This window comes from Epinephelus lanceolatus, chromosome 2, assembly GCF_041903045.1.
Source record: "Epinephelus lanceolatus isolate andai-2023 chromosome 2, ASM4190304v1, whole genome shotgun sequence".
Classification (NCBI taxonomy): Eukaryota; Metazoa; Chordata; class Actinopteri; order Perciformes; family Serranidae; genus Epinephelus; species Epinephelus lanceolatus.
This window is the reverse complement of record NC_135735.1, coordinates 16434483-16449902: the sequence shown is the minus strand read 5'-3', so window position 1 is coordinate 16449902 and position 15420 is coordinate 16434483. Positions and strand designations below refer to the sequence as shown.

Below are 15420 nucleotides of genomic sequence, written 5' to 3'. Positions count from 1 at the left end.
TGACTTTGCAGTCTTTCCAGTAACAGCAGATCTGATTTTTTTTAAACACTGGAGTTGAATTGAACAAAACAGTCATGGAGTAAATCTTTGAATAAAATATTTTCCTGGCAAGCCAGGGTTATAGAAAAGTGACAGGATGCCATTTGATATCATCACCATTTGATATTTATTTTACCCATATCCAGTGGATTCATAACACTTGCTGGTTTGCATACAAGCTTTGCTCACAGTGATAGCTCATTTTAAGTTTTTCTTTTAACATTTTCATGTTAGTAAGAAGAAACATCATCACAATATCCTCAAGAGCACAGTGGTTACGCCGTATTTATTCATACTGAGGTATAAAAGCTCAAAAGGTGAAAGGCTTTTCAGTGGATAGTCTAATTAAGATAGATGTACTAAGGCCTAACTGCATTATAACAGTATGTAAGTCACATATTAACCATTCTTTGCATTTTAAGACACATAGTTCATATAATCAAGGCACATGGGTAATTCAGTCTTTTGAAATTCAAGACCATTTTAGACATAACAGTTAGCAATCATGCTCATGGTTAAGTCGTAATAAACTGGGTCACCACATTCCCAGAGGAGAAAAACAAATTTGGACAATTTAGGAATGTTTAAAAAAAAAATTATGATTTGCTTATAAAAAATAAAAATAAAAAAAAAAACAAGCAAAAAGGCATCTGCTAATAGGCACCTTTATGACAACACCACAATGATATATATTTATATTTTCAAATGGATCCCAGATTTATATTACTAATATTAATGTACTGGTAATGCTGGGTCCTTATGTTGTTACGCAGCAGTTCTCCATCACAAACAGAAAAATACACCCAGGCTGTTTGGCCGGAGGCAGCTCACTTGCGTCCCAAGGCCTCGGCCAGCTTCTTGAGCCTCTTCTTCAGCTCCAGAGGAAACTTCTCGTAACACTTTTTACAGACAGGCTTCATGTCAAACTCAACAAACTTGTTCCTGCACAGAAGGAAAGAAAAACCATGTCAATACTAAATATGTAAACCGGTGACCAGTGACTCAGGCTAACCTTTCAGATTTCCGTCCTACCTGCATTATATTATCAAAATATTAACATCACTGCAGGTAAGTCACAATCTTTTTAATTCAAATTATATTAACATTAAAGCCATTTTTAGGAGGTAACACCTCATCCTTTATCCAGGAATTATCTTGGAACCAATGACATTATCATGCAGCTTTGTCCTTTAGTGCAAGGCAGCAAATAAACCAAATTAAAACCAAAAAAATAAAGCTTGAGTTTCTCATAAGGAGAGTTCAAATAATTAATAGATTAATGGCTTAAAGGGAACCTATTATGCTTTTCAGTGTTCTGTGGCTTATATAGAATGTTACAACAAGAGATGTTTATATTAAGCATTTAAGTTTCAAATAAACTTCAAACAAAACTGTATGTGAAAGTAATCCATGTGAGCAAAAACCTCAGGCTTCTGACCAGTCTGAATACTGTACAGCACTTTTTTCTTGGTTGCTGATGTTTCTCCCCATTTCAGATGATATTCCTGCTGGAACCGGTCGTGTTCAGAAGCTTAAATTAATGATTTTTCACATTAAAAGTGCCGCTATTCTCTGTTACAGTAATAGCCCAGCTGCAATGATGGTGTCAAAATGCGAGATCAAGGCTATTCAAAGAAGGCTGTGACACTCTCTATGACCCCATGGGAGCTGTGGGGTGTGACACGTGCAATGTAACTGCAGCTGTGATGTTGGAGGATTACAGCAGACTGTGCTAGAGATAAAGTGATGGTGTCCGCTCAGGTGGTCTTTGGGTACACTCGGCCAGTGAAGCCAATCAATCATCCATGTTCTATGATAGTGTCACAGCTATTAAGCCTTTCAGCAAGTGCAGCCCAGATTTCAGTGCATGTATGCCCCATTCGTATGACATAATATGACACCTTGACGTCTCCTCTTTTTAACCTCTTTGGTTAAGACCTGATAATGCTAACCAATCAGAGCAGACAGAAGGGGAGCTTAGGCCATGTTTACACGAAAACGATCCACTGAAAACAGAATCGTTTCTCATTTTCGTTTTGAAAAACGGACGGATGACGAGGTGGATTTACTACAGTAAATCTCCACTATGATGGAGAAGCATTGATAAATTCAATAGAGTGAGCAGCACAAGCAGAGCTCGAGAGTCCGCCATTGTTGTTGTGATGGTCGACTTTCTCACACATGCCTAGTGACCGGAAGCGTAATGCGCATGTGCGAAAAGTCTCCGTTTTCAGGAACTGCATATTGCAAGTTTACATGACAATGGAGATGGTGCCGTTTCCAAAAAATTGCATTCTGAAACCCGTTTTCAAAACGTTGTGTTTTCAGGCACCCAAAACGCCGCTGTTGTGTAAACGATTGGCCAAAACGCAACTAAAGTTTACCGTTTTCAGTTGAAATCGTTGTCGTATAAACGGAACCTTAAAGAGACAGGCGCTAAAACGGAGCCTTCTCAGACAGAGGGTGAACACTGAAGTCCCAGCATGGACATGATGGGGAAATTACAGTTTTTTGAACATTCAGGCATTCAAACATGTTCTCGTAGACACCTTAAAGTACAAGATTAAACCTGAAAATTAGCATGATAGGTCCTCTTTAAGTTGATTTTCATGTGAAAAATTAAAAAATATGTGGTGCCCTGAAAGCTCAACACAGTATAACTTAATAAAACACATGCAAATGACAACAAACACAAGCAAATGTAGAAAACATCTCAACCAATTTAAAAGAATATGCACAGAATATCTTTTGGTTTTAGACTTCTGACTGAACATTCATTCATTCATCATCTGTAACGGCTTATCTTTCTGGGGGTCGCAGGGGTGCTGGAGCCTATCCCAGCTGACATTGGGCGAGAGGCAGGCTACACCCTGGACAGGTCACCAGACTATCACAGATGCATCATGACTATCATGATGTATTAATTAAACAATACATCATGGTGTCACCTTAGAGTCACTAATAAGGGTTTTTTCCCATTTCCTGACATTTTTGTAGAAACAAACAACGAAAAAAATCGATTGATTAATCGATAATGAAAGTGACTGTTAGGTGCAGCCTTACTCATGAGCATCAATTGAACCTTTCTGTTAAAGCCAAACTTAAGTTTGATATAAATGTATACTTAACAGGTTTTGCACAAACGCCATTAACACACAACAACTGCAGGGTCTTGGTTTTACGTTCCAAAATAAATGACAAATAATGACATCATGCTTCACTGTCAAACAAAGAACACCACAGAAAAAGAAAAGGCAGAGATAGCACCAACCAACGGAAGGAGTGGAGAGTTGTAAAGAATATTAACTCTACAGACACACAGCAGGTTTTTTCTTGCGGTCTTTGGCATCACGCTCACGTCGAGCCAGGCGGCGTTTCAGCTCCTCAGGCATGCGCTCATAGCAGTGCTTGCACACCGGCTTCAAGTCAATTTCAACAAACTTATCTCTGAGTTACCACAGAAGTGAAGTCAAGCATGTAAAAGGAGAAATTGGAGGAAAGGGAGAGAAAAAGAGCCAAAGAGGGAAGAGTTGTAGCAGAAAAGTGAAATACACAAAGACAAGTGTTAAGACTGACACTAAAGTAGGGGGTTAAAAAGGAGTGTTGCAGACAACTGAGAGGAAATCAGCTGGAAGTATTGTGGACAATAAGAAGACGCTATTATTGAGCAGCATCACTTACTTGAGAGTGAGTTTTGTGTTGCAGGTGGAGCATGAGAAACAGCTGACACACCAGGCCTTGTTGAGAGCAGACACCACTGAAGGGGTCACAGGAGAAGAAAAGGAAATTATGAACACTTCAACGGTTGTTTGTTCAAGCGACATCTCATGAAAACCAATAAAAACACCGCTGTGAATATGTGCTTTATTATACCGATACTCACCATCGCCTTCAATCACACGGTTGCAGTGGTAGCACACATCGCCGAAGAGCTTGACAACAGATAAACAAGGAGATTGGGTTTTTATGCAGCAAGCATTACGATGTCTGTCATGTCCTCCAAAGCCATTATTTTACTTGGCTCTTTTATTTCTTACCTGGTTATAATGAGTCTCGCAGTAAGCCAACCCCTTCCTCTCATAATGCCGATGACCGAGGAACGGCTTCTCACACTTGGCACACACAAAATGCTGTAAACAAAAACAAATGTTGCTGAGGGAGTGGGGAGAACACCTCCTAATGAAGGCATGTGAAACTGACTAGAGGAGCAGGTGCCAACACAACTTGAATATTACATGAGCATTACATGAATGTTTACCAACTTAGAAATGTTTTTTAAAAAGTTATAGGCTTGACCTATGGAGAAATATTACTGTAGTTATCCTTTAGTGTTGTTTTTAAAATCACATTTAGCCCATCAGTGCGATGAAGACACCACTGTAATGTTCAGAGTTCCCATGGTGTTTTTAAATACTTCTAATTTTCTGGTGCCTGCCAGATAACAGTTCCTGAAGTGGTTAGATACAAAATTTATTTCGGCTAATGGCTGTCTTTAGTATTAAATTGACTGCTACACACTGCTGATAGCTTTGAGCTTTTTGAACAGTATAAAATTCAGCAGCCTCTAGACAGATGAATGCACAACTTGATCTGGTGCGCTCTGCCTCGGGAGAATTCATCTTTTTAAAAGTGCTCGCGTATCTCCTACTGCCTCCAATTAGCTCATTAACAGTGTTTTGGTACTAAAGTGGTTTATTTAATGAATTACATTTTGTTATGCACAAGCAATGGTAACTTAATGTAAAATTCATTAAAAAATGTTTTGCTTCTGTGTGAAGGCATCACATATAATATCAAATATAAAAAGGTGGTCAGCATGACGTTTGTCCACTATTATTAGATTGGGTCAGCAGTCCTTCTGAAGTCTACTCCCTTTACTCTTACGTGAAATGTGCAGAGGAATTTTACTTAAATTCCTCATGAAATGAAAAATACATTGCCCCAGTTTTAATCCCGTGTCTCTGTGTAAATTGATTATTCATATCTTGTTAAATGCCCAATATACGTCAAAAAATCTGTATCAAAGTCTTAAGTCAAGTCATTAAAAACCCTGTCTTTTCTCTTTCTGTAAAACTAGGTTAAACACTTTTAAATGTTTGATGGCTCATCCTGCACTCAGGGGTGTCAGACTTTATCATTTGTAGGTTGTAGTAGCTAACAGAGCAATGTGGAGAGATAGGAAGAGATGTGTGTTTGGATATCAGTGGACAAAACCTGACCGGCGTCTAATTCACTCATCTCCCTCATCCTTTTCCTGATCTAACAGCAAGAGAGGTGTGTGTGAAGCCAACAGTCCGCTCAGCAGCAGATTCCGCTGTAGCTCCTTATTGCCCTAAACTCTCTTTTTAGTGGTCTAATCAAATGCAAATGAGTTGAATTAAATTGCTCTTGTAGCTAAACACTGTTCAAATATTCTGTTTCACTGTGAATACTTCACAGTACAGCAACTAAGGACGCTCTTACTTCCATTTCACAGGGACTTTAAACACTTGTTATGCTCAGTTTAAGTTCTGGATGAATTAATGCCACATAATGTTACTTATTCTTAATTATTTCATTATGTTTGTGTTTAATGGCCCATTTTGTGTTCCTCTCTCTACAAATTTGGACACATCAAATTTCCTAATCAGTTACACTTACTATTCCTTACTTCTTCTAAACAAATATCCAATCATAAACACAGTAAACACCAGAAGGCCTTGCTTTCTTGAGGAGGAGCAACCTCCCAAAGTAAACTAATTATAAATGTCTCATTTTTGTTGACAAACCTCCACATGCCACTGCTTGCCCATGGCATTGACAACACGCCCTTCGATGGGTCTCCTACAAGCGCCACAGATTGGTACACCCATCTTGTCGTGGCATGGCAAACAGAAGAGCTCTCCCTTCAGTTCCCTGGCTTCAGCTGTCAGTTCCTTGCTGTGGACAGAGAAACATGGAAAACACATTAAAAATAATTTCTCATGTGGCCCTGAAATATATTCTGAAGCTAAGAGTGTGTGGTTTTCTGTGCTCAACAGTGGAGTGTAGAGGTGAGACTGACCCACAGTTGTTGCAGTTGAAGTGGTCTGGGTGATAGGGGTCATTCTTAAAGATCAGCGGCTGCTCTTCAATGATGGCATGGCACTTCTGGCAGATGTATTTGCCCAGGCCACGAGCTTTCTCGCGGTTATGGCACGTGCGACACAGGTGCCTTAGGGAAATAGTGAAGAACAAAATTTAGGGGTGTCAAGAAAGTATAATAAGTATATAATAATATTTTGACATATTCTGTCACAGATACTCAAAATTTCATTATTTGTTAGAACGCAAAAGTGAGAGAGTCAGCAGTTTGACGTGTGTGTAACCACCTGTTTTATGGGCTGCCACAATTTTATATTAAGACTGTAATAAGATGGGATACTTACCTGCCAGCATTTTTGACAAACCCCACGTCTGCGAGCACAGCCTGGCAAATGTCACAGCAGAAGCAGTCAGGGTGCCAACTATTGTTCATGGCCTTAATGACACGACCGATGATGAACTCCCCTGAGGGAAAGGCATAAGTGAGAGATCAGTTTAGGGCAAGTCTAAGTTTGACGCTTCCAATATTTGTTGGGAGTGGATGCTATTTTTTGGGTACTGTACAGTAGTTCCTAATGAGCACTCCATTACGGAGTCCTAGTGTTACTAAAACGCACTACAGTGCTTCCTATAGTGTTCTCAAAGTGACACTTTAAAGCTGAATGCATTTAAATTGTCCATTTAATTTAATTAGAGCATGTCTACCTCTCCCTGGACACAGTCAAGCAGATTTAAATTAATCTTACATAGCACTAAAATGCATCTCGGGTGATGTAAAAACAAGTGGGAAGTTCTAAATAAAAGTTTGAACAGACTTAAAGATGAGTGAGGACATACTGGGATCTGATCTCTTCAACGGTCAGGGATGCTTACATCCACATATGTACCGCAGTGCAGTGGTTTCTAAACTGTGTGGGGAGACGTGGTGAAGGCTTAATTCTTTGGTATATACTGCTTGCTATGCATAAAGCCGTTTGTGAAAGATCTGCTGAATAACCATTGAGCAGACAACTCTCCAAAAGCAAAAGGGGGATTGACAAAAGATGTTCCAATGCCATTTTTTCCTTCCCGTGTCCCATGTCAGTCATGAAAAATACATGATTAATAATGGGGAAATTCCAGTGTAAGATGTTGCCAAATTGCTGACAGTTTGCTAACGGCTAACATTACACTGTTTACTGGAAATTAATTCTTCGTTGCCGCTCTAAAATGTTAGTTGACGTTGGCTGCACTGTACAACTTGCTGTGTAGGCTGTTGTTTTAGAGAGGTGAAGAACTGATTTCCACTAAAACTGCCATTGGTGCCACTGACAGGCACTTACATTCACATACTCACTCATACCCAATCCAGCATTTTAGGCAGTATCGGAGGCATTTCCAATACTGGTATTGGTATCGGAATAATTGGAGGACTGACAGAAAGGATTTGGGAACCACTGTTGTGGCATGAACACAGATGTGTCTGTGACAGCATTAAATGAATGCTTATTTAACATTTTGTATGTGTTTATATCATGGCAAGCCTCCCTCACACAACTGAAGGCAGGGGTTTCAAGTTTAATCCCACAGGAGGTCCCACAAAGCCAAATCAATCCCCTTCCTAGTTGTATTGTTAAGTGCAATTGTAATTTTTTTAGTCCATCTTCAGTCCTCAGAAAAGAAATCAATTTTGAGCAGGAAAGCAAAGTCTCATCACAAATAATCAGATGAGGCACACCTGAGATGCATTCTGGTACCAGGTCTATCTCAACTGGCTCTAGACACAGAATATATCTGAATACAAAATACTTCCTTACATAAAGTGGTCACTAGTCTCCTTGGAGTTTACACATACTGTAACCACACAAATATATTACATCTGGACAGGCCCTAAATAAATAATGCCATGTTACACTCACCACACTGGTGACAGCAAGGGGCAAAGAGCATCTGGAAGTCATGTTCACAATATTTTCTTCCTTCAAACTGTGAAGAGAGGAACATTGAGATTCCTTCACTCAAGAGAAACAGTCAAAACATTCTCTATATAAAGGAGAACCAGAAACATCATCAACACACATGCAGCACACAAAGAATAGCTGTGTCTCAATTCAGGAGCTGCAGCCTTTGAAGGACGCAGCCTTCGCAGTCGACATCGGCCACGTCCTTTGAAGACCGCATCAGCCAAACTTAACTGTCTCCGAAATGGAACGGCATGGTCTACAGAGGATTTCCTGGTTGCATCACCAGTTGTTCTCGCACAGACCCGTTACCTAGCAACCAGATGCACTTGACGAAAGATGGAGTAAGCTAGTAAGATAGTTATCCCTAAATCATGGACCCAGAGATTGTTATTATATTCTTTTTTTTTAAATTTAATACTTCAGGAGATGATTCATTACTGGAGACACCGCCGTTTGATATATTTCAGGCTGATGAACCGCTTCCAGGTAAACTTATTAAATTAAGATTGTTTAAGTTGTGTACTTTTAGCTAACAGTAATGTTAACAACAGTTAACCGGTAGCTAGGTAACAACTGTTAGTTAACTTAACTTGGTATATAATCGTCACTGGCGCGCAATGCATCTTGGGACAGACTGGGCCACAAAGGATTCATCCGTTGCATCCTCCAAAATGTGGGAAAAAAGGCTGCATTTCTCGCCCGCATTTGAAGGAGCCTTCGAAATGGGACAGTCTTAGTCGCGCTGATGTAATGCAATCGGTCTTCAAATGCAATCTTCAAAGGCTGCAGCCCCTGCATTGAGACACAGCTACTGGCTCATTATTACGTTTATTTTAGAAATGATTTACAGCGACTATCTGAGTGCACTACCTCATAGAAGAGTCCCTCAGGGAACTGCTGGAAACACTGTGCGCACACAAAGCACTGCTCGTGGTACAGTTCTCCATTACTGTTGACAATCTTCTCAGTCGGAGCAAAGCCACTCTTACACCGCTCACAGGCTGCACTGGCCAGGGCATTAGCAATGCTGTTGCACGAGAGAAGAAAATACATATTAGTACATTGCTTCCCCGGAGTCCCTGTGAAACGTTAGGCTGACAAATAACTGGCATGCAAGGCTGGACCACTGTTTATCATTTCTCACATAGCTCCTACATTAACTGCTGCGCTTGTTTCAGCAGCTGTCACCATGGAGAGTGGAAAATAATATGTGAATCAGTTGGGGAACTCACTAACACCGTTACTCACTGCACAGCCACTGCCTAATTTGGTAAAGGGGTAGAGGTACTGCAACACACACACACACTCAAACACAATAACCTGACTAGTAACCACCAAACTTAGACATTATCTTATCCATGTACAGCCCAATACTTTGGCACAGCCAAGAAGTTTCTGTCACTATTACTGTAATGTTCAAGGCCAATGCTGACATAGGCTTGGTGTGGAACATAAAGATGTTAAAATCAAGTTGCAGACTAAAACAACAGTAGCTAACCCAGCCAATCTTAATTTTATGTTAGTTTATTATTTTCCCCAGTAATAGCATATCATGCATCAGTTGCTATATTTAACTTCAAGTCAATTATGGTCATACCTGAATGCTCATAAAGGAAATTAGAGTCCAGGGGCGGTGAATGCTAATGAATAACATTTAGTTTGAGAGTTAAAACCCAGTGACAGCTAATTAGCATGCTAATCCTACAGTTAGCTTCGCTATAAGGAAGAACACTAACGTTACCGTTATTTTGTTCCCATTAGTGAACTAACTTTGACACAGCAGCTGTAAACCAACCTTTAAATTGTTAGCCTGTACCAAAATATGCTGATAATAACATTTTTGCTGGTGCTCTAAGAAGGGTGCATCTATTTTAGCATAGCGGTTAGCTACCCTGATAGCTACGCTAGCAAGCTAGTATGACGTTAGCTTTAGCTTGCTAGCTGAAGTTAGCGGTTTGCTACTAGCTACCCAAGCTAATGAAAACTCTTACCTGCCCGTCATTCCAGCCACCCCCAGCATCACCTCTTAGCACGACACTTTCAGACACGTAGCTAATAAGCAGCAACAAACTAGTGTGCTACAACTGTTCGCTGAGTTGGCAAAGTTGATGAGGGGAAAGCAGGCTGTGTCGTCCCCTCCCAGCGGAGCCGTGCCGAGCCGTGTCTGAGCTGGCAGCCGCTTCAGGCCACCCACTCAGGGAGTGTCGATGGAAGTTTAACATCATCAGTTTCTACATCTGCTGCAGCACACTGACCTGAATTAGTGCAGCCTCATCGTGCTGGATACAAAGGTGAGGGAAGCTTTAATGCATTAGATTTTCAAATCAACTTTCAATTGGATAAAGTAGTGTTTGTCTAAAAATAATTGTCAGTAGTTTTATATTCCTCATCTACTACTACTTTGGTGTCCTATTATCTTGTGATTGTAAGTGTGACAAACTGCCTCTCAAGCTTTCTAATTTTTACAAACAAGCCTTTGGAGCTGGAGGATTGTGGATCATGTATAATCAGCATGTATTGTCTGGAAACAAGTAAAAAGAAATTGATTGATAAAGGTGTAATCTTTGTCTTGGATGAACTGCAATATTTCTTTAAATCTGTTTCTGTAATAACAACAAACAAGAAAGCTTTTAAGACCTCTCAAATGATTGGTAAAATTATATCTAATAAAAACAACTAAGGTGTATTATTTCCAGGTTTACACCTCCCTTGTACAATTTAATGTTTGTCTGTAATAATTTTTGTTTATGTTTTTTTCTTTTGTTGTGTTTGATTTTGTCATTTCACATATGATGAATGAATGAAATAAATCTGTACAATGTACTTTTATATTTGAAATATAATCAATAAAAAAAATGTTTAATTAATGAAGCCCTGAGAGGCAATATTTTTTTTGGTGATCTTTTTTTCTAATTTTTGTAATTATTATTCACAGCAGCCCATATTATTATTATTATTATTATTATTATTATTATTATTATTATTATACAGATGAGTTTTTCTTTTTTTGTCATTCTTTTTAATTCATGGAAATGGGTGAAATTTTTTTTTTCCAGGAGTAATTTCTTATCTTTTTATCCCAACTGTAAAAACAGATGTAACATATTTTTTTCCATATTTTTTCATCTGTAAAAGCTTCTAAAATAACATGTTTTGCCCTTTTCACAGATAAAAAAAAATCACTGAAAAGTTATCCTGAAAAAAAAACTTGCTTGCCTCTCTGGGCCTCCAAAGTAACTTCATAGTAACAGAAGACATAATACATTATAACTTCAATTTCATTTGCAAATACAGTATTTTGCAACGCACTTGCCTCTGATTTCCCATTATCCCTGCCTTGTGTGCAAAATAACTGTACTGTAATTTCGGGGTGGGGAAAAATTGATACAGCATAGTATCCTGATATTTTGCCTGGCAATACTGTATTGATACACGCAGGCCAAGTATTGATTTTTTTTATTATATGAACGATTACCATTGCAAACACAAATTAATATTTTGGTAGCCTACTAGAATAATAAAGTAAATCGCTTTCTCAGTCCACTAGATACATTTTGCTGGAATAAAACTGATTTACTGTGACATGAACACACTGAAAATTTGATGTTATTCGATAAAACAGATGAGGACAAAGTTTTCCTCTGTGAACAGAATTCGTAGTTAAAAAAAAATGTAATATAATGCAATATATGTTAGCATAATACTCAGCATATCAAAATTGCAATGACGAAAGTATTTTGATATTATCGTCTTGTGGGTCCTCTGATGATTCCCAACCCTACTGTGATTTATATAATAACACATAAAGCCATGAGTTTTATAATACTTAAAATCACACGTTACATACATATTTTTATGTTGAATGTTTGGGCATAATTTATCAACACAGTATGTAGAAAACAAATCCTCTGCAGTGTCTTAACACATTAGTGTTTGATAAGAGTGAAACAGCTATTTAATTAAAATATATTTCTATATATGAAAACATGTATAACCTCTTATCATACAGTATATGTATGTCTATTGCCATATATGTGACTTTCATATGAGGTGGGTGTGTCAGTCAAACTCAGAGGGAGTGATGGGAGTTTGCTGAGGGGAGCGAGAGGATAAAAATCAGGATTATGTCAAACAAGTGCAAAGAAGTACAGCTTCTTCACACCCACTGCCCATAGAAGACTAATCTAGGGAAGTAATTATCTGATGAATTTCGTCATATAGATGCAACATGCCTGTAAATCCAGTATCAAGTTCAGTCAAGCACAGATTGCGCCTCATATAGCCTCACAGTCAGGAGGTGTAACCAAAACAAGTGACAACACCTGTGTGGAGGTGTGAAGGCGATATGAATATCATGTTGTTACTGCTCAGTATCATCACATATTGTCTGTTAAAAAGTTTTTGAAAAACAGCTGACAAACACAAAACAAGTGTGTTCCTGAGAGTTTCAGCACATACAGAGCTGTAAAATCTGGATAGCTGATAACCTTTATAAAATTAACGGAAATGTTTGGAATAATGGAGGAATAATGTGGATGTGAGAAACACGAGCCATCTAACTTTATCGGCTCTTCGTGTGTACCTGAAGTGCTACCAGAATGTTTCCTCTTTAAGGAATATCACTTATTGTCCTTTTAAATCCAAAGACTTAAAAAATGTAATTAGCTGTGGGTGGAGCAGGAGACGGCACACAAGTTATGTCTTGTATCTGATTTCCTCTAATGGAGCTATTATTTCACCATGTCCTCTCTTGCTTGTGCTTATTTTTATGTCCTCATGTTTACTGTTGTTTATATACCCTCTTGGAGAGCACTCTGCTCAGAGGTAAGTGCAGTATAAATAACAATTACTTGTATTGTATTCCACTCTTTTCCTCTGTCTGTTATGCTCCAATCTCCTCACAGGGGTGTTTCAGCTGGTTTAAAATTAAAATGAGTTGACTCACAGTTTTCAGAGGTATATTTTTCTACTTTGTAGCATGATGTATAGTTTGCCTGTTTTCACTGTAAACACATAGCATGTGTGCATTAGACACAAGCCAGTGTTTGACTAATAAAATTGTCTCCGTAACCCATTAAGGACAGAGGATAAGAGCTCTGCAGGACAAGAGTTATAAAGGGCTTTAAAAGCATTTTAAAGAAGGATAAATAATCTAAAGAAAAACATTACATTTATTACATTTCCCTTTTCTGTCAGATCCACCAAAAGCCACCTCACTCCAAAAATGTCTTTGACAAAATCAGATTGTAAATAGGTTTTACATCCTGTCAAATAAAACTGCACTTTCACAGTACTTCCAACAAGCATATGGGAATCATTTGATTTCATAGGTTTGTCATTTTAGCAGGGCGTCGCTTGCAAAGTGAGTGATTTGAAGGCAAACACTGAGTCCTCTTCACCACATCTGACAGAATTGAATACTGTGGAGCAAAATACTGAGGGTGTGTAAACATAAGTAATTTCTGATGACCAATTTGATGTTTTCCACTCCCCAGAATAGTTTGTGACTGTTTCACAAAATGCTAAAAATACTTGGGGAGCAGACAGATCAAACTCAGCCCACCTCTCTTCAGACCTGTAACGTCTTGAAACAAGGCAACTGTCTCTTTACAGAAATCATAACCTGCTTACTCAAGATAATCCCCAGGCTTTGCTGTGAGCAGTTTCATGTAGGAACTATTTTCTTTCTACCAAACTACAACCACCAACCGGAAGTGTGCATCTATGGCTAGCTCACCCAACACATAGACCACATATAATAATGGACATAGTTACCGTGACATCACCCATTAGTTTGTGAACTCCTTTTTTGAAGTTTAGCATTTCAGCCATCGCCATCTTTTTTTTTGGAGCCAGAAGTGACCACTGGACGAGAGGTTGGAGCTGTGGAGGAGCCGGGGGTGGATCTGACTCAAAGACTGTTGTGACACCTTGCAGACAGCCTATTACTCAAGCAGCCCTCCCTTAAGTATGTCTAATATTAAGCCTAAAAAATGTTTGTGAGTTAGTAATAGTTGACATGAAGGGCAAAGTTAGATAGAGACCAAAACCATTTTTGTATCACGCTGTAAACATGTTTATTTCTGCTGTTAAGTTTGGCACGTTAACATGGTTGTCTATGGGGACTTAAGCAAGGTTTATGCTACTGCATACCTGCGATGCAGAGGGCTTTGCGGAGGCGTTGCGTCTCTCTGTGACTGACGCAGAGACGCGATGTGCACCTCCAAAAAATTGTAACCATGCATCAAGGCAATGCAGACCCAACGCAGACCGCAAGAGCTATGATTGGTCCTTCAAACTACATAATTTCCGGCATTTCGCAAGGTTTCACCTCCTGCTGCAGCGTCACATATCCACCCGTAGTCTGCCTCAAGCCGTTCAATGGGCGTACAGACCATCGGCACGGTCACCTCTCTCTTCGTCGTTGTCGTAACTTTTGTAATAAGAGCATTTGTTGTTCAATGTGGATCATTTCGAGTCTCAGTCGCCATCTATCACTCTGACTAGAGCAAAGCCGGAAGATAAACAAACAATGAACGAGCAATGACCATAGACGCCACAGAGTCTAGGTAGGTATATAGAAGAACACCGCGACCCCAAGCACTTTGGCGGGGAATTGTATAGCGATATAGAGCAGCAGAACTGATAGGTACACAGCAACTGTGTGCACGTTGCGTCGAGTGTACGCTTCTGGAGCCAGCCTCAAGTGGCCATTCAAGGAACTGCAATTTTTGGCACTTTTGCGTTGGCTCCATTAATGCTCATATCTCGCACAGTCACAAGCATAACCCTCTCGTCCATGAGTAGATGCACACTTCTTTCCATGCAGTGAGACGGTTGGCAGTTGTAGTTTGGTAGAAAGAAAATAGTTCCTACATAAAACTGCTCATAACAAGGTCTGTGGATTATCTCATAATTTCTGGAAAGAGACATTGCTGTTGAGTTTTTCAAATGTATTTTTTGGGGTTGGCAACTCACACCAAAATAATCTAGATTGATAAATAGCACTACAGGTAAAGGTGGCAAGGTGATGCAGTGGTTAGCACTGTTGCCTCACAGCAAGAGGGTTCCTGGTTCAAACCCAGGGTGGGGGAGCCTTTCTGTGCGGAGTTTGCATGTTCTCCCTGTGTCAGCGTCAGTTTCTTCTGGGTACTCCAGCTTCCTCCCACAGTCCAAAGACATGCAGGTTATGTTAAATGGTGACTCTGGGTGCCAGTGGGTGTGAATGCTACTGTGAATGGTTGTCTTTCTCTATGTGTCAGCCCTGTGATAGTCTGGTGACCTGTCCAGGGTGTACCCCGCCTCCCGCCCAGTGTCAGCTGAGATGTATTTTTGATTTGGGGATGAAAAAAACACACACAAGAAGCTAATTAAA

General features: G+C 39.5%; 1 protein-coding gene across 2 annotated transcripts; it reads right to left on the bottom strand.

Annotated features, from left to right (window-relative positions):
- Window positions 1-142: 142 nt before the first annotated feature.
- LOC117259137 (LIM and senescent cell antigen-like-containing domain protein 1) lies at window positions 143-10254 on the bottom strand. Of its 2 annotated transcripts, XM_033630376.2 has the most exons (11): window positions 10037-10254; window positions 8916-9072; window positions 8001-8067; window positions 6447-6567; window positions 6083-6232; window positions 5808-5958; window positions 4077-4169; window positions 3923-3971; window positions 3721-3796; window positions 3311-3486; window positions 143-981 (listed from the first exon to the last, which is right to left on the bottom strand). In XM_033630376.2, the coding sequence occupies exons 1-10, from the start codon at window positions 10063-10065 to the stop codon at window positions 3348-3350; spliced, it is 1032 nt and encodes a 343-aa protein (XP_033486267.1). In that variant the 5' UTR covers window positions 10066-10254; the 3' UTR covers window positions 143-981; window positions 3311-3347. The 2 variants fall into 2 exon arrangements, with proteins under 2 accessions (XP_033486267.1, XP_033486275.1); XM_033630384.2 differs by lacking the exon at window positions 3311-3486 and having other exon boundaries at window positions 10037-10253.
- Window positions 10255-15420: the final 5166 nt, after the last annotated feature.